This window comes from Bolinopsis microptera, chromosome 12, assembly GCF_026151205.1.
Source record: "Bolinopsis microptera isolate Bmic1 chromosome 12, MBARI_Bmic_1.0, whole genome shotgun sequence".
Taxonomy (NCBI): domain Eukaryota; kingdom Metazoa; phylum Ctenophora; class Tentaculata; order Lobata; family Bolinopsidae; genus Bolinopsis; species Bolinopsis microptera.
Window position 1 is genome coordinate 13,466,152 of NC_087083.1, and position 25,842 is coordinate 13,491,993.

A 25,842-nucleotide genomic window follows, 5' to 3' on the forward strand; every position below is an offset into this window, starting at 1 on the left:
TTATTTAAAATTGGAATATTTTAGACCTTGCAAAACGCACGAAACAGACCGAGGATCTACAGTCTTTAGTACGACTCCGTGGTTCATAACCTCCGGAACATCTCTTCGCACTCAGGAATTCCTGTCATTTTCTTTAATCGACAGGTACAGTTTAGCAAGGACCACCCACCATGAAACTTCCTCTTAACATATATAAGGAGCTCGATGGAAGTTCTGTTATCTGGCAAGTGTTTAACTAAATGTAATGTAGAAATCTCACTTGCTTTGTACAGTAGAGCTCGTGGTGTGTCAGTTCAGCTTTGGTTCAGACAGGTCCAAATACTTGATGATACAACGTCTCTCGTTGGTCACCATGGGTCACGTGGGTAGTTAGACCGCTGCTTCTTATTGGCTGAAACTGCCCACGTGGGTAGTTAGACCGCTGCTTCTTATTGGCTGAAACTGGCCACGTGGGACGTGGAACGGACCAGGATTGGCTTGTTGGTCCGAGGGTACTCTCAGACAAACATGAGACAGGATGTTCCTTCAGCCACCAGCTGCACCCGGCTATAAATAACCAGACGTGCCTCTAAAAATAGTTCCCGCCGGCTAGACAGGAAGCAGGGCGCTCATTGGCTCCTGGCGTTCTGTCTCGCGTCACCTGATTGGCTGATATATGTCACGTGGCAGGTTTGGAGGGTCCCTATTAGTTGATTGGTGGAGTAGTTGTCCTAGGTAGTGTCTGATGGTGTTTCCTTGGGTATAAGATGGGAGACATGGTCGGTAGTCAGGTTGCAGTCAAGTTAGTTTACAGTGTGTCTTTGTGTGACCTGGGTTAGCGGGTCACAGTGCAATCTTTTGTTTTGTCCGTGTGACAATAGTTGTAATGTTAGAGGTGATTGGATAATCTTTCTTAGGAATTTGATCAATGCAATGTTGGTTTCCCGTGTGGTCATCCTTTGTTTCACTTAATCTGTTTGCCGTAATAACCTTATCACCAGTTTTTGGTTTTATCATCACAGCATCCCACAAAGCTTGAGGGCAACCAATACGAACCTAACAATTTGAGGCATAAGTAGATTTGTGGACAGCTTTGATATGTAGGTCACGTGAGATTACATCTTATATTTTGAGACGTTAGTCATGGTCACGCTTGTTAAATCGCTGCCTATTGGTTAGTTCTTAGCAAAAGGTGTTCAGATCCGCCAAGTTAAATGCCATTGACTGCATACTTAAACTGGATTATTTTATGTTATGAGATAGCTTATGGATGATTTAATATTATAATATGATGTAATGCATATCTAGTAAATATTTCTTAAAACAAATTGTAAATTAACTAAACTGTAGTTTAAAGTGTTTTTTTTTGGTCGTTCTTAATATACTTTAATTTCAAGTTCATTTGAAGGCCAAAGTAGCTTTTTATAGCTTTATTTCCGCTCATGTCCCTCTTTATTTAACATTTTAACATCTTTATTTAACATTTTAACATCTTTTTTTAACATTTTAAGTTTTTCAGCCCCATAACTACTTCAAATCTGAATATCGTGTTTTCATCTTTCTGTGATTTCTATTTAATTTCCTGCAGCTCCCTTATCCACCAGCTTTTTAACTAGATAATAAGCTTTACAGCAGAGCCAGATGCCATGTTCAAAACACCGGAAAGTCATCATCCGGAGTCCGGACCAACAAGTGACATTGACACATTCAGTGGAGCAGTAATAACGAGACTGGCACTGCAACTGGTGTGTTGTCCGGGATACTGGTCAGACAGTACTGGTCGGTACTGGTCAGACAGGATGTTCCCTTCAAAACATTGAGACCCTGCTATAAATAACCAGACGTGCCACTAAAAATAGTTCCCGCTGGCTAGACAGGAAGCAGTGCGCTCATTGGCTCCTCGCGTTCTGTCTCGCGTCACCTGATTGGCTGGTATATGTCACGTGGCAGGTTTGCAGCGTTGTGATTGGTTGGTTGGTGGAGAGGCTGTCTGATTTTGTTTCCTTTTGGCTGGCTAGTATGGTAGTAGGCAAGCCTATCTTGCTAAATCGGTTCAAGTAGTCTTTATGTTAGTAATGCTGTTTTGTCTAAACTTCACAACACCTGTTTAATGTTTATTCGTATTGCCATATTTGTTCACTTTTCCCCCTTTATTTCTATCTCAGACGGAAACCTTTCTCATCAAGGTCTTCGAATTTAGTTAAAATCCGTCAATTTGAAATGTCCATGGAACATAACAGTGCATCTGCAGAAAAACAGCCTCTTAAAGGATAATTACATGATTTGACTCTATATTTAACAGCTTCCGATGAGTGAGCGAGGGAGTGAGCGAGGGAGTTCTTCCTGCTGCCAGTTAAACAAATTAGTCTACAGTCTTAAAGTCTATTTTTAGAACGGCATGCGTCGAATGACGAATATATGTTAATTCCAGGACGATATAATATATCGCATATGCTAATAAATTTGTGTCTTCTTCCGCTGGCTGGATATTATATGCTGATATCAAATAACTGTCGTGGCACTGAAATATGATCAAACTTTAATCAGTATCTTTAGTCTTTAACAACCAGGGAACTTGCGATTATTGTAGAACCATTCGACTGTGAAACCTCTCGCATAGTCCAACTATAATATCATTCGATATTTAATAGCATAATATAATTTATATAACTAATTTATATTATATAGTAGTATTTATAATACATATTTGTACTACCTCTCCTTTAGTTTAGCTCCGTCTGCATTCCGCATTTATATTTACTTAATATAGTAGGTTACAGTTACCTTACTCGTTCTCTATAATAGCTAATTTGAGGAGTCATTTATTAACAGACGCACTTTCCCCCGGATATTTTTGGAATGCTACTCCTCCTAATTTATATTTAATTATGGGTCTTTCTTTTGTTCATTCCAGTTCCACGTTTAACGATTTATAGGACTATTTATAGGTTTATATTAAATCACAGTTCTTTAACAATATGGCATATTTCACAGATCACAGAATCACTAACTTTACATAGACTGATCACAAATAGTTTGATTCTTGGAACACGAAGTAGGTATACTATATTACAGTTTACACACGAAGTTTACTTTTACTATAACATCGATCTAAGGAGGTCGCCATCCGGCTTGCTTTGGTACAATATTCCTTTGAATAGAATCCAACTCTTAATGTCACATAATATCATAAATATAAAGGTCGGTACGATATTAACCATATGGTGAACAACTCACCCACGTGACCCACCCCGTATATAATGAGGAATATATATAGTGTAGTATTGCCAGATCCCAGTATAGTGTAGTATTGCCAGATCCCAGTTCATTTTGTAACGGAGTTTTATATTAACAGGAAACGATGTAACAGAGTCGATATATTTTAATGTTGCCATGGGGTGGCAAGTCCCCATACATCGTGGTCCGGTAGTTTCATTGCGTCCTAACATACTGAGGAACCTCAGTAAAAGATGCCTATTTCTACGTGGTATTGACCAGGTAATCTGTTTATATATCCCTCATATTGCTTTCTTCGTGTGACGCCATTTCTAATTTAAGTGTGCGGCTCCCTCTCATAATAGTTACTATATTCCTCTGAATTCGGATAGTATCTTCGTCTGATAATATCTCTGATAGTACCAAGTCTCCTTTGTTAGCTGAACCGAGTCCAGCTCTCCAACATCCCACACAGCTTATTATGTACTTATTGTACGTGGGCATCTTGCTGTCTACTTACGTAAGCTGATTTGCGTCATCCTGGGAATTTTCTAGAATATATTTTATTAGCGTGAAGGATTCTCGAACTATGACTTATTTGTAGAGTTTCCATGGGGATGGTTTATATTTTCTTAAGAACGGGTTGTCTTGAAAAACACGTACTGAACATGCTAGAGACAGTAGTCACTAGTCACCAGCAGTCACTAGTAGTCACTAGTAGTCACTAGTAGTCACTAGTAGTCACTAGTAGTCACTAGTAGTCACTAGTAGTCACTAGTAGTCACTAGTAGTCACTAGTAGTCACTAGTAGTCACTAGTAGTCACTAGTAGTCACTAGTAGTCACTAGTAGTCACTAGTAGTCACTAGTAGTCACTAGTAGTCACTAGTCACCAGCAGTCACTAGTCAGTAGTCACTAGTATAGTCACTAGTCAGTAGTCACTAGTCACCAGCAGTCACTGTGGTAGTTGTCATGGAATCTTTATTAGGGTTGGGGCGTGTGCGTGGCCACTGAAAACAATATCATTATCGCATTCAATAATCGTAAAGAATCTAATATTACTCCTGCTAGTATTTATAATTATTATCTAGTAACTACAACTAATATCTACTATAACTATTATTAGATAGTGTTTGTAAACATCGTGTGTGTTGAACTAATGATAAGATATTGGTTGCACCATGTGGTTCAGTCTGTTGTTATGCTGAGATATATTATTGGATTGCTTTCTCAGTTTCTCGTGATGCTTTCAAATTGTTGCCTTATTCAAATTTTAGTTGTTCGAAATATTTGACAAAATTCAGCTTCCGGTCGTTGCCGTCGCCAACATTCCATCGCCATGGTGATGTTTACTGGCATTTTGGGTCACGTGACCATCATCCATCATCGATTGATTTTATGTTTACTTCAAAATTCTTTAGTATCGTTCCGTGCATCTCAACAAATTCGATATTGTCTGAATTTTTCCTTAGATGGATACGACAAATGTCACAAGTATTGTACGTTATTTCCTGAGAATACCATAAATTTCAACAAATAATATCTATATATAGATATATAACGTATCATTAGATTAAGGACCAGGTTCAAACTAATGATATATCGCAGTGTAACATCCCATATATTATGTAAGCCGCATCCTATCAAATTCCGGGGGATAACCTAACATTATTCACCCTACATAGGTCATCCTCCACCAGTATGTTTATCAATATCAGTATTTATAATTGTGTTACGATCTTAAGTTATGCTCGGAATGAAAAGCATTCCCGACTGTCCTGATTGTATATTACCGATAACGTAATATCCGAATTCTAGAAGGACACTCACAGTCACATTACTCACGTTCGTCACCTTCATTGTTTTGACATGGCCTGATCTGCATGATAATAGAGTAGACTTGGATCTCGGTACCCACTGTGGGTCACGTGGTGTGTCACGTGGTTTGTATTCACCAATGGGGGAGGACCGGGGAGGGAGTTAGGGAACTTACACAACTGTGCATCTATTCTTAGATGTGCAGGTAATTGAGTATACGCTGTGAATATGAGGCAGCATTATGTTGTGGTATACTCCGTGTACACACAGCAGTCCGTACAGTCCAATCACCTCACTACACCACTACCACGCGCCCTCATTGGCCAATCAGCGAGCGCTATTCTGCAGATGAACCAATCACAGTTCGAGGACCACCCCACGTGGATGCCCTAGCCCTCTCAATAGTTCGTTGTAATTTGATGATCTCTAATTTGATCCCTCCACTTGGCACGCGTTCCCGCCATTTCTACTGACCAATCCCGGCCTCTCTACCGAGTAACTCTCCAATCACATCACGATCACTGTACCACGTGACGTATGGGATTGTCTCGGATTGGTGTAGAGAAACGCTCCCGCTCTTTTGAGAGTGGAGATGAATGGTCGAGTGCTTTATTTTTAGCTCTCCTCTCTCTCTCTCTCTCTCTCTCTCTCTCTCTCTCTCTCTCTCTCTCTCTCTCTCTCTCTCTCTCTCTCTCTCTCTCTCTCTCTCTCTCTCTCTCTCTCTCTCTCTCTCTCTCTCTCTCTCTCTCTCTCTCTCTCTCTCTCTCTCTCTCTCTCTCTCTCTCTCTCTCTCTCTCTCTAGGCTGTACTGAATGTGTGGGCTAGCGTAACCTTCACGTCCCGCCCATGATTGTTCATTACACTCGCTTTCTCTTAAACACAGCTTGCTTTTCCTTCCTCTTAAATCCTTATCGTATGTTTTAAACATTTGTTACACTCGCTTTGCTGTTTAACTGGTAACACTGTTGTTTGAATTTCCGTTACTTATGTTTGTTGGATGGGGGGACCCGGCCCTGTGAATCTGAATCGAAAGTTGGCTGTGAGTAGGGGGCGTTGCATACTTTCCTAAAGTTGGCGCGATATATTGTTGTGTTGAAGCGGGTGCTATGTTTCCAGGAATTTTGGCCTTCTGTAGAATGTTGTGAATAGTTTAAGTGCGTCAGTTTTGGCGAATCCAGTTGGTGTTTGAACTTGTGGCTTGTGCTCGTTGTGATGGTTAAATCTGGGGAGCCGGTGGGTTTTGAAAGATTCTACGTTTTTTGTTACGGTCAGTATATTCGTTAAACAGGACCAATTTCGGTTATGTTTGTCATGAAAGCCTTTAGGATGTGTTTCGTTTCTTGAAATTTTCAAGTTAAGGCGAACTTAAACATAATTTTATCTCAAACTTGTCTGGCATTTTCAGACTTTAAACTTAGAAATATTAATAACCTTAGGGACGCGTTCTGTGTAACTTTACAGTTTTCATAAAACACATTTTATCTCAAACCTTACATTCAAGATAAGCCCGACAAAAGTAAACATTTGTTTATCTGTCCGAGAAATATCACTTTTCGTTGAATTCTATTTTTAGCTCGCATTATTACCGCGAATATAAAAGTCTGTTATTTCGTTTGCGCAATTAAAAATATCTGTCGTTAACTTTTGGTTTACTTACACAGCTTCAGCCAAATATGTAGCCTTTCTACCCAACAGTATTTAAGGTATTTTAGGTATTTAACATTATCTAAGGTATCAAGACACTATTTGAGTGGTCCTGACTGAGGTTTACATTTGCATTTAACCCCTTCGCCCTTCTGGCATTGCTTCTGAATTAATACCATTATTTTAAAGATGACAAAGGGGTATTAATATTATAGTCCCTGAACTTACATAACGTAACAACTAAAATTAAACCCCTTTACGTTTTGGTAATTTCTGGTCGCATTATCGTTTTATTTCCTTTTCAAAATTAGATGATAACATTTCGATTGTTAAAGTTGATTTTATTTCCGGTTTAGACTTTAGTTGTGTGGTGGTGCGGTTACGTTCCACATTGAAACTTACTGATTGAAATGCGATCTGATTTTTATACGGCCTCTATATAATAACCCTGAATACTCTCTAATTCCCTTGTTAATTACTGCTCAACTTAAAAACTAATCAGTTTCCTTCCCAATTAGCTAACTAACGACATGACCGCGGAAACGCAGGTCTTTCAGCAATATTCACTACCCACGGACATGAAATGTTTCCGACAACAGGTAATTAAATACGATAACAATTTATTTTCTTCTCTTACGTCATTTTAAAACTATCATCATGTTTATATTTAGGGCACACTCACTCTCTGTGTGTTCAGTGCATGATTATCGTGGTGACAGATTGTGACCGAAAGATAAACAAATTTAAAATGTATTTGATCGTGACGTCATCATTATCAAACTTACACGTAACTCATCCTCTGGTTTAATCATGTTAAAGTCACACAAAATAGAGTCATGTGAAGTGTGACACTTCAAATTATTTTATTATTTCGTAATAGTACATCTCTGCAACGTGTGCTGAAACTAGATGATTTAAATTACCACCTGGTGATCTATATCGGATAGATCGGTCTATGAAGTACAAAATTATGAACTCATGAGTTTTAGAACTTGATAAGATAAACTTATGAATTTTAGCATTATTAGATTATAACTTCAGCATTATTAGATACATTAGCATCTAGAACTTGATAAGATATAATAAAATAATAAATTTTAATGTTAGTTAAACGGATATAATAACATACCACTGACTCCTAAGTTTCAACATCAATAAAACACATAACACCGTCTTACCCGCCTAATCAAATGAATAACACTGTCTTTAAGCTGCACATAAAACATAAAACCCCCGGACTTACCGCATATCAAGACATAATTCTAAGAGACACGCCTCTCAACGGGCTACTCCCACCCTGGCATCTTGTCATTAAACACTACATATTATCTTTATATCCACATAAATTATGTGCTACTTCAGGATCAGTATCAGGGTCACACTGGAGTTCGACCTTCAACACTGTTAAAACTGAGCGAACATATCCGGAGCAAGCGATACTCTCTCAATCTCCTACGGGTAAGTACCTCGTTATTATTAAATCTACTTATAGAAGTTTTAACGAATCATTATGTAGTGTTCATCGCTATTTTTAGAGCTCACCATTTCATGGTTTTATATGTTGTCTATTTTTATCTTATGTCATGGTAAACGCGGGCAAGATGTCAGCGTTTGAGATTCAGTTGACAATGCTAGTTAAGTAATGTAAGGCTGCCAAAGTTATGTAAGGCTGCCAGCAATTACTGGACTGTCAGCAATTATTACTTAATGTTTAATAAGTTGATGCTTTACTAAGTAAGCGCCAGGGCTCCAGAGATCTTATTCTCGAGCTGAAGCTGACGTCCGCGTTAAAAACCTCTCAAATTCTAACCATTGGCAGACGTCCCTGCCCATATTAAGGAGTTACATATAATAGTTATACCGTTTTGTTTTAAAAAGTTCCTGTGTTGTAAGATACCATTTGTATTCAGGAAACCACAAAAGATAACAGAACCATTACTATTCAGGAAACCACAAAAGATAACAGAACCATTACTATTCAGGAAACCACAAAAGATAACAGAACGAAGCGGAAGATAATGCCTTACACCTCCGCTTTCCGGCCGTCAGTCCCCGCCACCACAGTTCCGTTAAAACCGGAACCAAAGTCCGGACTCTACAACCCTCTCCCCATCAAACCAGTACCGGAGCAGAAAGTTTATTATGTATCCGGATTAGAACTTTTATCTTGGGTCAGTAGTAAAGTAGACCGGTTAGAAGTCCCAGCTAACGGTATAAAACAGGAACCCCGGATTAAGCAGGAGACACGGTAAAAGTGCGTGAGATGTAGCGCGCCGGGTTGTCCTGTGTCACGTGATGTCATGGAATCTTGATGATGACGTCATCAGGCTTTTTTGTGACGTCACGTGAGGGCTTCCTGGTTGTGCTATGTACCTGCGAGATAACTTTATTGTTAGGATTGATGAGCAGCAGCAGGCGAGCGAAGTTGTAACTCGTATAATAATGTATGGTGATCAAACAAAGGTTTATTTATTTTGTAGCGGGTATTGTTGCACCGAATTTTCTATACCAAACAACTTATTGATCATTTAACATGTATCATGAAGCTCCTTGTAGCAGCGTATTTGTGAATCAGTGGAACTTCAGCTTCTTTTGTGGGGAAATGGGTGGGAACTTAAGGAGACAGGTATTTAAAGTTTAAACTGGGGCATGGGAGGGTATGTACAACTGTGTTGGGGGACTTAGTGACGGATATGAGAAGTTCCACTTCATTGAGAATTGTCAATGATATTAACAAGATGTTTTACGAGCGTGAAGTTTCCCTATTTTAATGTACGATGAAAAGAGCTCTGATGTGGCGTTATAAATGTCTTGACGTCACCCCAATATTCATGACGTCATCCCACGTGACTTATGACGTCATCAGAGGGAACTAGAGGGTAGTTTCTATTTTTTGCAGCTAGTTTCTGAGAAAGTGCTGAGCACGAATAATTTAAATATAGTTTTTATAGCCATAGTTTTGGAGAGGGTCCAACCTCTTCACGTTTGTGCGTTTGTGTGTGTTTTGCGTGTTTAAGTTATGTTTTTTGTTATTTATTAAAATTGTTATGTATGGGGGTTTTTGATGGTACCTGGATTTAATGTGCAGTTATTGTCACGATGTGAACGAGATTCTTCCCTTACTAATTAATTAATTAATTATTAATTAATTACCTTACTAATGGGAGATATCGCTCACTTTTCTAGGCCATCCGATTCAATTGTGTTTTAGATGTTTGCGTCGAAATTACGATAAATTTTGTTTTGATCACATGACGAAAAATAATATTGTTAACCAGATTGTTTGCTCAGTCTTCTATCATGACAATGCGGAACACGATTAAGTTTAAGATAATTTATTTTGATTTTCGTGTGTAGGAAAATTTAAAAAAACACAATTGGTTAGGCCCAGTTTGAAGTTAACCATTAGATTTTGTACCAAAAATAATGGTTATTTCACTTTTAAATTAAGGCTTTATAGATTATTCTAGGCTACCATGATGACATGATAATGTCACATTGCCTCTTCTTCCACAGATCTTTACCCCACATTTCCTCGAACTTTCCTGGAATCTCAGTTTTAAGCGATGGAGGCAATGTTGTTGATTTTACAAGAGTAGGTACTAGGTTACGTAGAAGGTATTGGTTTCTACATAGGTTAATTTGGAAGATTAGTTTTAAAGCGCATAGTTTTATGATTTGAAGACGTGTGAAAGTTCATGACCATGATACATTTTAAAACTGTAAAAAATGATCGACTGGTTTTCGACCATCCTTTTAAATTCCTTTTAAAATACGTAAGTTTTTGTTTAAAATCCGTCCAAACTTAAGTTTGAGGCTTTACTTGACACGACCAGGTTTTACAAGAATTTGTCACATTTTATTTTAGTTTATCGTAGACGATAACTTTCATAGACAGAGCTGGTTTACCTTTTTTCGTTTAATGATAACGATGTGTTCGTTCTAACATTATTCCTTATATACAACTTACATATCACACGGTATTGTTTGTACGCTAGCTTATAATGATTGTGTGTGTTTAATTTGGTGACGATTTGGCGATATTTTAGTTTTAGACCTGAACTTACTTATACGGTAAGTATTACTTACTTATATACTGTGAGTTTTACTTACTTATGTAATGTAGTGTGGGTTATTGTATCTGCCGATGTGAGATCTTGATAATTTGTCTGAACTGCATTTTGGACCTTAGCTGTAACGGGTTTTACCGGAATAATGAATATATGAACACTCGACACACATGGCCACTTCGTTCTGTACGTGTGCTGGATTTACCTAATTTTGACTTACAAAAACGATAGATGATACAAATTTTGACCTTCAAAACGTCTTTGAAAACTGTAACTTGTTCCAAATGAGCGAATCACAGTTCTTTGAAATATTGCTCTTAAAAAAGTTTAAAGAATGAAATCTTGTTCAAACTCCTTACAAAATTTTGAAATATACCAAATCCAGTGCACCGCCACACTATGACGTAACACTATGACGTCATCAATACGACCGTCAATTTTCTCGTGTACAAACCACAGTACGATGTGTTGAAGTGTTGTGTGTCGAGGTGTAAAGTGCTAAGTGGAGAAGTATCGACCACTGTGCTAGGGCTGTACTAATGGTTCCTTAATTTGGGGTGATTTTAAGAAATCAACCAAAATGCTGTTATATAACGGTTTTATTTTTGGATGATTTTTGAGAAGTCACCCCAAAATACCACAATAACGGTATATACGCCTCCTCTGAGACGTGTCCATCAAAACGTGGCTCCTTGAACCACGGTACGGTCCTCAATCTTGCAGGCCAAGTTAGTGACAACGCACGACTTTTTACTTATTTTACTAATTGTACTGATCTGCCACCGAACGACACATATCTTTTTAACTAACTAAACTAAATAACCGTGTTTTATTTCTATTTTTATAACTTGGTAAAGCACACCATATGTTAATTTCTGGGGAGAAATGTGTGTCCCAGTGAACGTAGGACACGTGTTTTATCTGTATAATACACCTACGTAACGGCCATCTCAATTCTCACTAATAACCAAAAGCAAAACTCAGCTAGATTGTCCTGGTAAATACCCAGCTCGTATTACATAATTACATAGTCAACGTCACGTCTGCCTTGAATAGCCTTGTGTCTCTCATCGTAACATGTGACTTTAAACTTTGTGTGTCACAAATCGAATTATTCAGGGGCCGGACTAACCGTCCATGTTTCCTAAATATTTGGTGAAATCGGACCCGCCAATATTAAAACAGGACGGTTTTTAACAAGAATTCGATCAGAGGGTGGGGGCTCTCAATAAGCCACTGTGAGCCTCCCGACTGCCACACAAATTGTTGATAACATGCCCAACTTGCCCATTCTTGCTGGCAGTTAATGAGGTTTGCCTGAAATCTGATTCTTCTGCCGCTCTCCCCTTAGGGTGTCTGCTCTCCTCCAATCAGCTTCAGGATCTGTTGTCACGTGACAGGTGGTGACCAATGGGAGCTCTCCTCTGGTTTACTTGATGGCTGAACCTCTATTCACGTGTGTGCTAATAGGGGGGTTCTATTCGGCGAGTGACCAGTGGGCCATTACTAAGGGTATTTATACTGGCAGATCATTTTATTACTGGACCTCTGCCAGGAAATAAAGCATGAGCTGTAACCTGCTCTGTCATACTGTAATTTTGGAACACATCGTGGACGGTTGGGGGCCAATGTTTTGGCAATCTGCCATTTTATGAGAGTCATTATTGGACAAGCTGGTAGCTGGCCATGTAATGTGGCCGATTGAAGCAATATATCAGGTATTCTGGTATTCTGGTTATTAAATACTAGACTTAGAGAAAAACGATAATTTTACATTATCCCGGTGACATTTACTGTCCAATAATAGGCTTTTCAGTATTGTATATGATGTCTATACAGTAATATACCAGATATAGGGCAACATGAAATAAGTGATAAGGCACGGTCGCGATTGTTAAGACAATAAACTACTCACTAATCAGATAATTAATGTTTGATCATCAAGTTTTGTTGGTGTCATCTATAATTAGTGGGCTATCAGATCTATTTATAGTTCTGAGCTAATTCAATGGCTGTCCGCTGCAGATCTAAAGACTGATTGTAATAATGGTATTACACGTGTTGTTGTGTCATTCAAGGTATTTGTAGATAACTTGTAACTTAGTGAATGAATAACATTTAAAGTATGTAACTGTATAGTAAGAAAGTGTGTGCTGGGCTATATGATAAAGAAACAGGTTCTTTTGGCGGGTAAAATATCTTTATTGTTGTATAATCGCATAGTAACCATGGTAACATAACTGCAACATTTAAGCTTAAAGCGATGAACATTTTCAAACATAAATCTGAAACTGTCGTTTCAGATGTTGACAAACATACACATCCCCAATCTGACGATAAGTTCAATAAAAACCACACTGCGTAATGTGGTAATGGGATATAACCTGCTTGTTGACACGGTGAATATAATAGATAATAACCACTATAATAACCACTTTAATCATCTTAGTTCACGCATTACAACACTTTGAAGCTAATCCTCTCACCCTCAACTACAATATGCATTGAAAACACTGAGAAAGTGATCGTCTACACTCGATTGGCGCCATTCTGACTTTTTTGTATAACTTGTCTTTAGGCCCGGTCAGTCAACAACCAACCAGATCGTGAGGTCAGAAACACGTGATAACCCTGCCCCAATGAGCTTGCTTGGATTCCGGCCCACTAACTGACGCGTGACGATACTTTTCCCGTGTTTTAAAGCTGGCCACTGACCGGTACATGTGATAATCGCAAAATATGTAAACACAAGAGAAAACATGTTGATGTTATTCAAGTTTTACTTTTATTATGTACACTATCGTTCCGGATCTATTTCGGGTTCAGTTTTACGGTAGATCGGGAATTGTTAATATTACTATTAGTATTACCGTGAATAACAGCAATAGAACCAACAGAGAACTTTTGAAGAAGGTGTACAATAATGATGAGCTATTTATCGTCCTGTATTTTGTATTATGCCAGCTGTCACGTGACCAACTTCAACTTATTTCGAAGGTGGCTCCGACGAATATCTCAAAACCCTTAAAAGTTTATATTTATAAATGTTCATGAATATTAAACAAAATACCTTTTTGGAGGACTTCGCCGCTTCGACGCGCCGCGCGAACTAGCATTCTTCTTCGATCTCGATGGGTTGACATAGTCAATCAAAATACCTTCCAAACCCTTGAACAGCTTCGCATACGCTCCTCAACTGATCCATTGATCATTGACATGACCCTCATCACACTTTTATTGTCATAGTCATACGTTGTATGACCCGCCGCGCACGAGTGCGCGGCTCCCCCTGTATTGTCAGGACTATAGTGAAACGACCGTGGTATGGGGGTCACAACGTGATACAACACTTTTATTGACAATGTACAACCTTACCTATTGCTTATGATTAATTATGAATATGAAGACTGATAGTGATTATATACTAAATACATGTAATGTTTCAAATCTTGCTGTAGAACCTATATTTACCTGATAGTGGTATGGGGACCTCAGGCTATCATGTTCATAAACATATGAATGGAGATTCGGTTAACCGAATCTCTGACTCTATTCATATGTTTATCATTATTATAAACATGATAGCCTGAGGTCCCCAGGTAAAGAGTTTTGTTGAATTTAGAGGAAGTGGAAACGGAGATGTAATTCTGATCATAGTCTCCAGTCTCGTGCATTAGTATTACTGTAAGTTTACAGCAAACGACCGTGGCCGTGTCAAGTGCGGCCTCTGTAGTCTGTGGTGAAATTTAGAATTGAGTAAATATGAAATAATATCGAGCCCATCGGATATTGCATACTTCAAGGTTTTGAAATGGAACTCTCACATCTCACCAACACATTATTCCTCATGATATATGATAACAGCAGCTGATTTGGTTGTAAGTTTACAACCTACCAGGACGCGCGCCGAGTTGGACTCGTCGACGGTCCTGGAACAAATATTTTACGAGTATCACCCGTTAACTGATTTGGTCACGTGTATTGGTTTAACGGGTGATACTCGTAAAATATCTGTTTCATATATTGGACCGTCGACGAGTCCAACTCGGCGCGCGTCCTGGTAGGTTGTAAACCTACAATGAACATGGTACTCGCTATTTTAAGATCGGTAAAAATAATTTTCCCTTTCTATCAAGTTAAAGTCAGGACTCTGATGATAGCAATAACTCTAATCGTCGGCTTCTTAGTTACATTGGCTGCAATAGATGTTTGGTATGTTGTCGCTGTTAAATAAGTTGAATATGAAGGTTTCCCCTGGTTCATGGTTCTCTTGTAGGTTTACAACCTACTAGGACGCGCGCCGAGTTGGACTCGTCGACGGTATATGGAACAGATATGGAACAGATATTTTACGAGTATCACCCGTTAATGGTTCTCTGGATGAATGTCACGATTAGTTTTGTTGGTCATAATTTAGTGTTTAGTAGATTTACTTGTTATGATGTTCAATGTGGATATTTCGTGGGATAATCTGGGGGAAACTGATTGTAGGTTTACAACCTACCAGGACGCGCGCCGAGTTGGACTCGTCGACGGTCCAATAAATGGAACAGATATTTTACGAGTATCACCCGTTAAGAAACTGAACATTGTCTTGCAGGGTTGCTGTATCTTAACGGGTGATACTCGTATAAGATCTGTTCCATATATTAGGACCGTCGACGAGTCCGATTCGGCGCGCGTCCTGGTAGGTTGTAAACCTACAAGCTGTATTTAATATAAAACCCCAGTCGCGATTGTTCTGATTTGCCTCGTGATCCAATTTATTGTCACACGGCAGAGTACACGTGCACGTGACCCCGACCACCCTGTGCACGTGGCCCGACCACCCTGTGCACGTGACCCCGACCACCCTGTGCACGTGACCCCGACACCCTGTGCACGTGACCCCGACCACCCTGTGGTTGTTGATTAGTCACATGTAAAATGTTAACGGGTGATACTCGTAAAATATCTGTTCCATATATCGTCGACGAGTCCAACTCGGCGCGCGTCCTAGTAGGCTGTAAACCTACAAGTAAAATGTAAATACTTAATACCACCGTTTCTATCCTCACGACTGTCTTCGTAGTTTGTAACTCAGGAATATCACTTCTGCAGATCTTCAATCAGCTTCTTGAAAATACGTTTGCCGAGTCAGTTTTCGTGTTGATGATTTGTGCGTGACATTGATTTACGATGTCAATCCTTCCCAGCTCGGCGAGGCCCAGTGGTACATCTCCCCGATCTACGGAAGGTTGCGAGAAGATGCGCGACCCAGTAGTGCATCGCGGTACAATACATGACATTACCTCTACTTTACTCACTTCTAACAGTAACACCGCTCTTTATATTAGCTAGAAGTAAAGAGTTGAAGGGAATCAGAGGGACAGACGGATATATATAATAACATCTATAAACAAAAGAGCACCTAAAGAGGCTCAGCAAAGTACTGGCCTATTTCATATTTGCGCTTTCGAAGACTCCTTCGTTCAATATGTTGTAGGTTTACAACCTACCAGGACGCGCGCCGAGTTGGACTCGTTGACGGTTTAATATATGGAACAGATATTTTACTTGACCATTGTTAATGATCTGGCCCGGCGCGCGCTACTTCGTAGCACTTGCCATCGGGCCTAACATTTCGAGAAGAAAACGGCGCGCGCTACTTCGAAGAAATTTAGGCGAGTAACATCCGTCAAATATTTTACGAGTATCACCCGTTAATCAATATGTCTCAAAGTAAATAAACTCCTCCATCCTATTCTATCTCTCGCCAAGTTCACTAAGTTGGTAAAATCATCTTCATTTTTCAAATAAATTTGTCTCTTAAATAGGTCCTTTTTCACAATAATATCATACAAATTAGTCTTGTGTCTACCCCGGTGATCGACCGGGATCCCGGCCCCGGCCCCGGATACGGCCGGGATTTGTGTTTTCCCCCGGCCCCGGCAAATGGCAAAACAATTTTCAAAATCCCGGCCCCGGCCCCGGCCAGAGGCCCCCAATCCCGGCCCCGGCTTTTTGTCAATTTTTGCCGGGATTTTGCCGGAATTTCTCGTATTTTCTGCCTCAATTTAAACCAATAGATTATCAGAATTTATCTTGATTTTTAGACTTAAATTAAACACAACATTTTCGGTAACATGAGATCGAGTAAAAAATATAAATACGCGGACTTGACATTATTCCAGTTTGATATTCAGAAAATTTCAACTTTGAATTTACAAAGAATGTAAAATATTAATGTTGATTAAAAAAGTTCGAGGTTGATTAAAAAGTTCGAGTAAAGTCATGTGTTCGTGTACCGTTTTCTTTCATATAACTAGTACAAACGTCAAACAATTTAGTTCACTGTTCAGGAGCAAAAAACAGCAGAGCGTGAGGCCGACTCAATGCAGATGATGATGATGATAGTCATCAGATCACAGATGACTACTCTTTTCCGGTGTCAGCTTCAGTGTCCGAAATATCTATGTCCGGCTACAAGAAAGCCTTTCTGAGTTACATTTAACTATTAAAGAGAAATAATCGTTCCTCATCCTTTAAAAATTGTGTAGCTGCCTTCTAGGTTGACCTTGAAGCTAGCTCACATTGATACGAGTTTCCGGCAAGGTTGTTAAATACGTATTAGGAGGGAATACGTATTGGAATACGAATACGTATTAATCCTCGAAAATTGACGTATTACGAAAAGGTGGCGCTCAGCTGTAATGTTTAATTTTGACAAATCAGCGTATTACGGCGTATTATGGCGTATTCGTGGACGTATTTAACAATCCATAGAAATTACCGTATTACGGCGTATTACGACGTATTTTTTATTAGAACCGAATACGTCGTATTATTTCACGAAAATTTGACGTATTTTCAAAAATTTTCAAAATTAGATTAAATAAAATCCCGGCTCCGGCCCCGGCCCCGGCATATTTTAGCCAATCCCGGCCCCGGCCCCGGCCTTGGCTGTTGGCGACATTTCAAAATCCCGGTTAATCCCGGCCCCGGCTGATTCAACTTGGTCCCGGCCCCAGCCCCGGCCCCAGCCCCGGCCCCGGCCCCGGCCCCGGCTAAATTTCGTCCCCGGTCGATCCCTGGTCTACCCACTCGTCCCTTTAGCGTTTGACATCCTAGTGTAGCAAATAACAGAGACTGGTAGGCAGGCGTGTCGTTGTCACTGCGTAGAACATGACCTAGCATTGTCCACCGTGCCTTTTCCACTCTCTCGGAAAGGGGCCTGGTCTGGGTACGAGCGTAGAGGGCCTTGTTAGATATTGAGCTAGGCCAATAGATGTGTAGGATGCGCTTGAGGTGCATTCTCTGAACAACATATACAGACTATTGAACATGCTGAACATGCTGGTAACGGCTACGGTGAGGAGAGGAGGTGGTTAAAAATTGGCAAAAGAATTGAGAATGGTAACGTAATATTTGAACGAACCCTACAGTCTACACTATACTGCATTATATTAATGATTAATGATTTATACCGTGCTGTTAACGGTTGACGAATGACCGTAATAAAAAGTACTCACTGTTAAGTGTTTGACCTATATTGTGTAATGTGTTTTATTTCATGAATATGGAATAGAAACGTGTAACTGTAGTGTGTACGTGTTAATAACCAGGCTGCAGCTCAGTCAGGTGATTTGTTCTATGTAACTTTATAACTCTGTAAGTTGTTCCTCATGAAGAGTAGGAAGTACTTTCATAATAATTATACCGGCCGTGTTGTTAACCTTTGTTACTGTAAGTGGAACTTACACTGTGACTCATTGCAGAGTATTGGTTTACATATTGTTAAGGGTGTCTTTAAGTCTAACCTTGTAGCTGATTTAGTAGGAGCGGAACATTGGACAATGATCATTGCTGAAATTGTCTGTGTATATTGTCTGGATATTTTTACTCCTTATTGCAGTGTAAGAGCTAAGAAGGATACGACTAATTACTAAGTGTGCATTTATAGTATAGAACATTTGGTACGTTGGCAGGTGCCAGGTAGTCTTTTACAGTTTCTATAGAGTTGAAACGTTTAATTGATACGTTTAGTTGATACACCCTTCAAAAGCAAGAGCCACTTTGGTCCACTTGCTGTGAGGTGTCTCAGCTACATGGGTTGGGGGTCCCCCCTTTTTTTTTCTTTTTTTGTTGTTGAAACGTTTAAAATGAGTTGTGTCTGCTGTGGGTCGTACCAACGTATGAACGTGAAAATGGTATCACGACGATCTATTATAATACTGTGACATGACTACAGTGTGAGTTATAAGTATCAAGTGCGCCAGTTTTTTCTCTTAAAACTTTAATTTTTACACTTACAGTAAAATAAACGACTTTTCCTTCATGGATTCAGGAAAACCAAACGCTCATCTCTTTAATTGTTTACGTTTTTGGGTCATTAATTTTACTTTGGTTTACAAATTTCTCTTCTGTGAGATTATCTACGCACTTATATTTGCAGTTATAAGTTAACCATTTGCAGTTGTTAAGTTAACTGCACCACTATCAGATACCTGGCACTTACCTTTCATAGTTTCATAGTGCGCCAGACATAACTCATGAAGTTATAACTTCATTATTATTAACTTCATATTAAACCTAACCTGCTGATCAGCTGATGATTAATTGAAAAGTAGGCCTGTGGCAGCTATCTACTTGTAATACAATACTTAGATACAGCCCAGCCAATGAGGGACCGTCTTGTGGTCACGGGGCCAGCTGCTCGGTCAATGAGAGGCAGTTCTGACGATAATCCTTATCAGCAAAGTATCAGTATATTAGATAACAGGTCGAAATCAGGCTATATACCTTGCCTTTGCTTGCTTACTTGTGCAGCTACAATTCACTTTCAGTTTCTACGTAATGTCGAGCCATTCTCGCCAGGCATCTTTAATCTTTATTCATATTTCTTGGTTACTATTGGTTACTATTGGTTATCATTGGTTACTATTGGTTACTATTGGTTACTATTGGTTACTATTGGTTACTATTTCTTGGTTACTACATGAACATGGGAAACTGGTATTTGTTTAGTATCTTCAGTTCAGTAGCCGAGCTTTTCTTATTCCAAATCTTCTCAAATCAGATTAACTGGGGTTATGCTAAGTTTCCTATAACTGATAATTTATCGTATACAATTACAGGGTGATCATCTTTTTTTGCTCTTATGAGTGGGTCAATCATTTATTTTTAATTGTAGTTGACGAAGTGAGAGTCTCCACTCAGTGTGTTAAAACATAATTCTTTGTCGACGTTTCGGCTACATGCCTTTGTCATAAACAGGACGTATTGAAAACTTACATAGCTCAATAAATGTAATAGATTTGTAGTGTTGTAATTAGTTTTAAACTAACACACTGAGTGGAGACTCTCACTTCGTCAACTACAATTAACAAGAATTGCGCCCGTTGTTTCGTTTTGGCGGACGCTAGATTTCCATTTCACTATAACTATTAATATAAGCTCTAATCAGCTCACCTTATAATAATAATATTGAAACATCAGTAGACTACGCGTGCCACATTCAAGTTGGGCTTATTACAAAATACTATACATTACTAGTATACATTAAAATACGCTCGTGCCGCGCATTCATTGACCACAGACTAGCTATACACCACATCTCCGCAAGCAATCCCCGTGCGCGTGCGCGCGGCAAGTTGACATGGTAACGAACGGAAGCAAGCAAGTAAGGAACACGACATATATTTGACCCACCTACCGCTATCTCCAAAATCCACGTTTTTCTGCAAAAACGTCCATTCGTAACCTTTCACTATTGCCTTTTTTCAAAAGGGTGAAAAGGAAAAAATAAGTTACAGGGTGAGTTGAAAATAGTGTGTAGAAAGTAAAAATCGATAATATTTTTTATGAAGGAGCAAATTTTGTACTTGTGCTAATCTTCATTTATTCTATGAACCGTTTTGTTGGGTTTAGCGGGAGAGAAACGCAAGGACATATTGTTATCTACACAACCGCGATTATATCTTCCTCAAGAAATATTTCCCTGTGTTTGACAATACTGTTGGAATGGCTCTTAAGTTAATGTAAAGCAGAAAAGTCACCCTAATAACACAAGTCCCTCGTTTAGATACATGAGTATATCTGATTCTTCACAATTAATAATTATAATTAATTTATAAAACTGATTTTAGAATGAGAGTAGCAGGAGTATTCGTGGTACTAGTTGCCATGGCAACAGCAGTTGATCTGAGCCACAAGGACTGCGGTAGTTCGGCCACTGTTACCAAGGTTTTTAGTGATGACTGTGCCGATGCTGTCTGCAAACTTAAGAAAGGTTAGAAATTATCATTATAACCATGCTATAACCATGTCATAACCATGTCATAACCATGCTATAACCATGTCATAACCATGTCATAACCATGTCATAACCATGCTATAACCATGTCATAACCATGCCACAACCATGCCATAACCATGCCATAACCATGTCACAACCATGTCATAACCATGTCATAACCATGCCATAACCATGTCACAACCATGTCATAATCATGTCATAACCTGCCATAACCATGCCATAACCATACCATAACCATGCCATAACCATGCTATAACCATGTCATAACCATGTCATAACCATGCCATAACCATGTCATAACCATGTCATAACCTGCCATAACCATGCTATAACCATGTCATAACCATGTCATAACCATGTCATAACCATGCTATAACCATACCATAACCATGCCATAACCATGCCATAACCATGTCACAACCATGTCATAACCATGCCATAACCATGCTATAACCATGTCATAACCATGTCATAACCATGCCATAACCATGCTATAACCATGTCATAACCATGTCATAACCATGCTATAACCATGTCAAAACCATGCCACAACCATGCCATAACCATACCATAACCATGTCTCAACCATGTCATAACCATGTCATAACCATGCCACAACCATGTCACAACCATGTCATAACCATGCCATAACCATGCCATAACCATACCATAACCATGCCATAACCATGTCACAACCATGTCATAACCATGCCCTAACCATGCTATAACCATGTCATAACCATGTCATAACCATGCCATAACCACATCATAACCATGTTGTGTCGACATTGTTATGGTGTCGGGATTCTATTATATTATGATGAATTTATTTTATAAAATAGTATTGTGTATATTCAGTAATTATCCAATTAATTAAACAACAATTAAATTCACTTCTCCCCGCCAGGGAACACTTATCAAATCAACATATCCTTCAAGCCTGCTTCTGATCTGAAAGAACTTAAAGCATCTCTTGCTGGAGTGATCGCGGGCATTCCTATCCCGTTCCCTCTCCCTGTATCGTGAGTACATTAGTCAATATTAATAGTTCCCTCTCCCTGTATCGTGAGTAAATTAGTCAATATTAATAGTTCCCTCTCCCTGTATCGTGAGTAAATTAGTCAATATTAATAGTTCCATCTCCCTGTATCGTGAGTAAATTAGTCAATATTAATATATTCAACTGATTAATTTGATTGATTAAACAGAAATACGTTAGTTAACTTACCACTTTTGTAGTTGAAAAGTTTGTTAATTTATAAATACTTACAGTTACAGAGAATCGGCTAACCGTCTCCTAAAAACATTTTATCATAACAATAATTATTTTGAGTTAATCAAATGACATTTTAATACCCCTCTCGCAGGGACGGTTGTGTAGCGTGTGGTGACACGTGTCCCATCGCTTCAGGAGCTGATGTTACCTTCTCTGAGGTATGTGGTAGCGTCTCCCCAGCATGCCTAATTTTAAAATCAATCTAAAAGATTATGTTTGCTCTTGATTTTCTTAATTTTAAATTTACTTGGCAACCAGTATATTCATCATAATATACAGTAACCAGTATGTTAAATAACCAGTATATTAAATAACCAGCATATTAAATAATCAGCATATTCATTAACCAGCATATTCATCAGTAACCAACATATTCATTAACCAGCATATTCATCAGTAACCAGTATATTCAGTAACCAGCATATTCATCATTAACCAGTATTTTCAATAACCAGCATATTCAGTAACCAGCATATACAGTTACCAGTATATTCAGTAACCAGTGCAGCATATTCACTATTCAGTAACCAGTATATTCAGTAACCAGCATATTCAATAACCAGCATATTCAATAACCAGCATATTCAGTAACCACAATATTCAGTGACCAGTGCAGCATATTCACTATTCAGTAACCAGTATAATATTCAGTAACCACTAACCAGCATATTATGTAACCATGTTCTCTGGCAGGCACTGAAAGTGGAACCATCCTACCCCGCACTGAGACTTGTGTCGAGATGGAAGCTTCAGACTGTTGGAGAGGATGACCAGGTGCTATGTGTAGAGATTCCCGTAGCCATCATCAGCTAAACGTGGGGGCTCAGTGGACTTGGGAGACCGTGTAAAACACGAAGTTTAATTAACATTAAAAAAGACAAGCTGGCATATAATTATATCATTGATTTCAGTTATGGGAGCATCTCATGCTCGTTTTAAAAAATCAAAAGCTTAACGTTTATCACTGAGAAGGTTCTTATATCGAGAATATTTTTGACGGAAATAATTGTTAGTGTCATTGTTATAACGATTGGTTTTTGTAACTGTACATCTTAATATTGTTAAATGATACGGTTGTCTAATTTGTATTGTTTTAAGTAATTATTATCATCAAGCCTTAATAGGACCGTACGTAGGAATAAATTGCGAGGTTCTCACCAAATTTATAGGAAGATAGTTAAGGTTTTGTACTACGTTGTCGCACATCTTCGGTGAAACTATTCGCTCTTGTGAGAAAGCAGAGGAGATACGTGCACCGGCTGCACCCGTAATTGATGCCATATAGAAACGCTTTTCTTGTAAAAATGTATTAAGCATACTGCAGGGTGTCTGGTTCAATGTTGAGACTCGAGCTAGTGAGCGGTGAAAATAAATTTACAGTAGGAGTTGAAGTGTAAGGAATATGCACATATTCACTATTTCATTGCATGTTATTCTTGATAACTCACTATCATGTGCTATAGGGCCTAGGGTAAAGATTATAATGAACGACTAATGCTACGATCCGGTCCTATAAGTATATGTAGGTAATTATACAGGATGTTACGACTCAGCTCTGGCATAAAGCCACAGACCCTCCTAAAACTTGCTCAAAAATCTTAACGGATTTTCCCTTTTATTTCCTGACCCATTCTTCGCAGCTTTGAGTCTATCGTTATGATCGTACGATTTTTGATTGAATAAAGTTTACTTTTTATTATAATTGGGGGATTTCAATATCGATTGGGCGCAACTGTCGTATCTGATCAAGCAGTTTTTTATTGGTTTTGATTCGTCATCTTCCCATGGTAGGTTAAGCTAAATCTACCTTATCGGACCTTATTTGGACGGACATTACATGAACGGACATAATTATGAACGGACATTAATATGAACGCTCGAAGGCATTCAAAACCATCAAAAATCCGAATTTTTTTCAATTTTTTGACGTTTTTTTAATTTTAGCAAATGATTTTTAAATCCATTTTTTATACAGTAAGTAAGATTCAAGAAAAGCAGTCATTAAGCAGTAAAAATGTTAAAATATGTGTACATGATCAGTTTTTAATATCACATATCATCTTCATCAAATGGGTTTTCGTGCATGAAATAGTCCATGCTTAAAGCATCAGTGATTTCTAGCTTTATGGAAACATTTTTTTTTATCAAACTACCCCGGTCCTGCATTTCAGTGTTAACTTTTACAAGCCATTCGGCGTGAAGTGGTTTTATCTTAGACAACTTAAGGTTAACCTTAACATCACGTGGAGCTTTCCTAGCACTGTTTCATTACCGCCCCTGAGTAATATGAGCTATAACAACGTCGGACAATGTCCTTGGCAACACGATTTACCGTAATATCTAGAGGCTGGAACAAGTTTGTCATGTTGGCGGGGACTAGTTCAACTTCATGAACTATGTTGTTGAGTGTCATAATTTCGTTGACTTTTTTCCGCCAAGTGACCCTTGAAAACATCATATACTAGTAAAGTTTTCTGTGTCTCCGGCAGACCAAGGAGAACCTTTCCGTCGTTAACTTACGGCACAATAAAGTTCTCAAAGTTGTCATATTCTGGACAAAAAGTTCGAAATGGAAAAATTTTTGACAAAATTTCAACGGACTTTAACTTGGACGGACATTAATTGAACGGATTTTATTTGAACGGACATAAAGATGAACGCTAGGGCCTTCAGCGTTCAAGTAATGTCCGTCCAAATAAGGTCCGATAAGGTAGATTGGGCGCAACTGTCTGGCAGCCGGAATTTCATGGCTCAAACCCGCCATCGTTTTCTATTTTAATATGCTGTCGTTCACTTCACATTTATTACCTTATTACGTCATGATCGGCCGGAGTAGAGGAGGCGAAGGGGGGGGGGGGGGGGGGGGGGGCTGTTGCCGTTGATTACGGAAGGGGGAGGGTGTGTGTGTGGATTGTTGATTACGAGCTAAATAACTTTACACACGAACTTCGAGATATTTCTAAAAGCCCTCCGACAGTTCAGACTGTACTTAATGGACCAACTTATTGGATCGATGAATCACGTGATATGAAATTTAGATATAACTATAAGGAAGTCAGTCTTATTTCCCGTTATGGTTAGTATAGGATTTTAGAATATATATTATATATTAATTGGGTTACGGTTAGGGTTGTGGTCAGATTAAAGCAAGGGTTACTGGTTTACCTGGGGACCTCAGGCTATTATATTTATGTTCATAATCATAGAACGGAATGACAGGCTGAGCGCGGCCCAGTAAGTTACTGGTTAAACTTAACCGTTAGATGTTAGAGTTTTGAATTGTCCATCGTGTTTAAATAAGTCATGACTCGCGTGATCAGTGGAATTCGAGGGTAACACGACATCTGTCCGACAGCACTTTTTTCTTGTGTTTGAAGTGATATCTCAAATTTAGCACATAGAAACTCGCTCAAACTTAAGAACTTACACAAATTATTCGTCCTATAACCATCATACTTTATGGAAAGTTTCAAGAAAATCGTATGGTAGGATCCGACATAAACTAATACTATCGTCCGAATAACCTATTTTCTGAGTCGGAC

The 25,842-nt window shown here is 38.9% G+C and overlaps 2 protein-coding genes across 3 annotated transcripts in view; one reads left to right on the plus strand and one right to left on the minus strand.

Annotated features, from left to right (window-relative positions):
• Positions 1 to 7,515, minus strand: part of LOC134824371 (uncharacterized) — an 89,199-nt gene extending 81,684 nt beyond the window's left edge. The window contains exon 1 of the mRNA XM_063836268.1: positions 7,510 to 7,515. The gene's annotated coding sequence lies outside the window, so the exon portion shown is untranslated. The remainder of the gene's footprint in view (positions 1 to 7,509) is intronic.
• LOC134824372 (NPC intracellular cholesterol transporter 2-like) overlaps positions 1 to 23,288 on the plus strand; it is a 57,389-nt gene extending 34,101 nt beyond the window's left edge. Inside the window, exons 2-5 of one of the 2 annotated variants that reach the window (XM_063836269.1) lie at positions 20,855 to 20,997; positions 21,932 to 22,046; positions 22,392 to 22,458; positions 22,994 to 23,288. In XM_063836269.1, the coding sequence (XP_063692339.1) occupies positions 20,856 to 20,997; positions 21,932 to 22,046; positions 22,392 to 22,458; positions 22,994 to 23,113 (444 nt within the window). In that variant the 5' untranslated portion in view covers position 20,855 and the 3' untranslated portion in view covers positions 23,114 to 23,288. Of the gene's footprint in view, positions 1 to 7,175; positions 7,257 to 8,019; positions 8,116 to 8,639; positions 11,544 to 20,854; positions 20,998 to 21,931; positions 22,047 to 22,391; positions 22,459 to 22,993 lie in introns of those variants that run through there. The other variant, XM_063836270.1, reaches the window with a different exon arrangement.
• Positions 23,289 to 25,842: the final 2,554 nt, after the last annotated feature.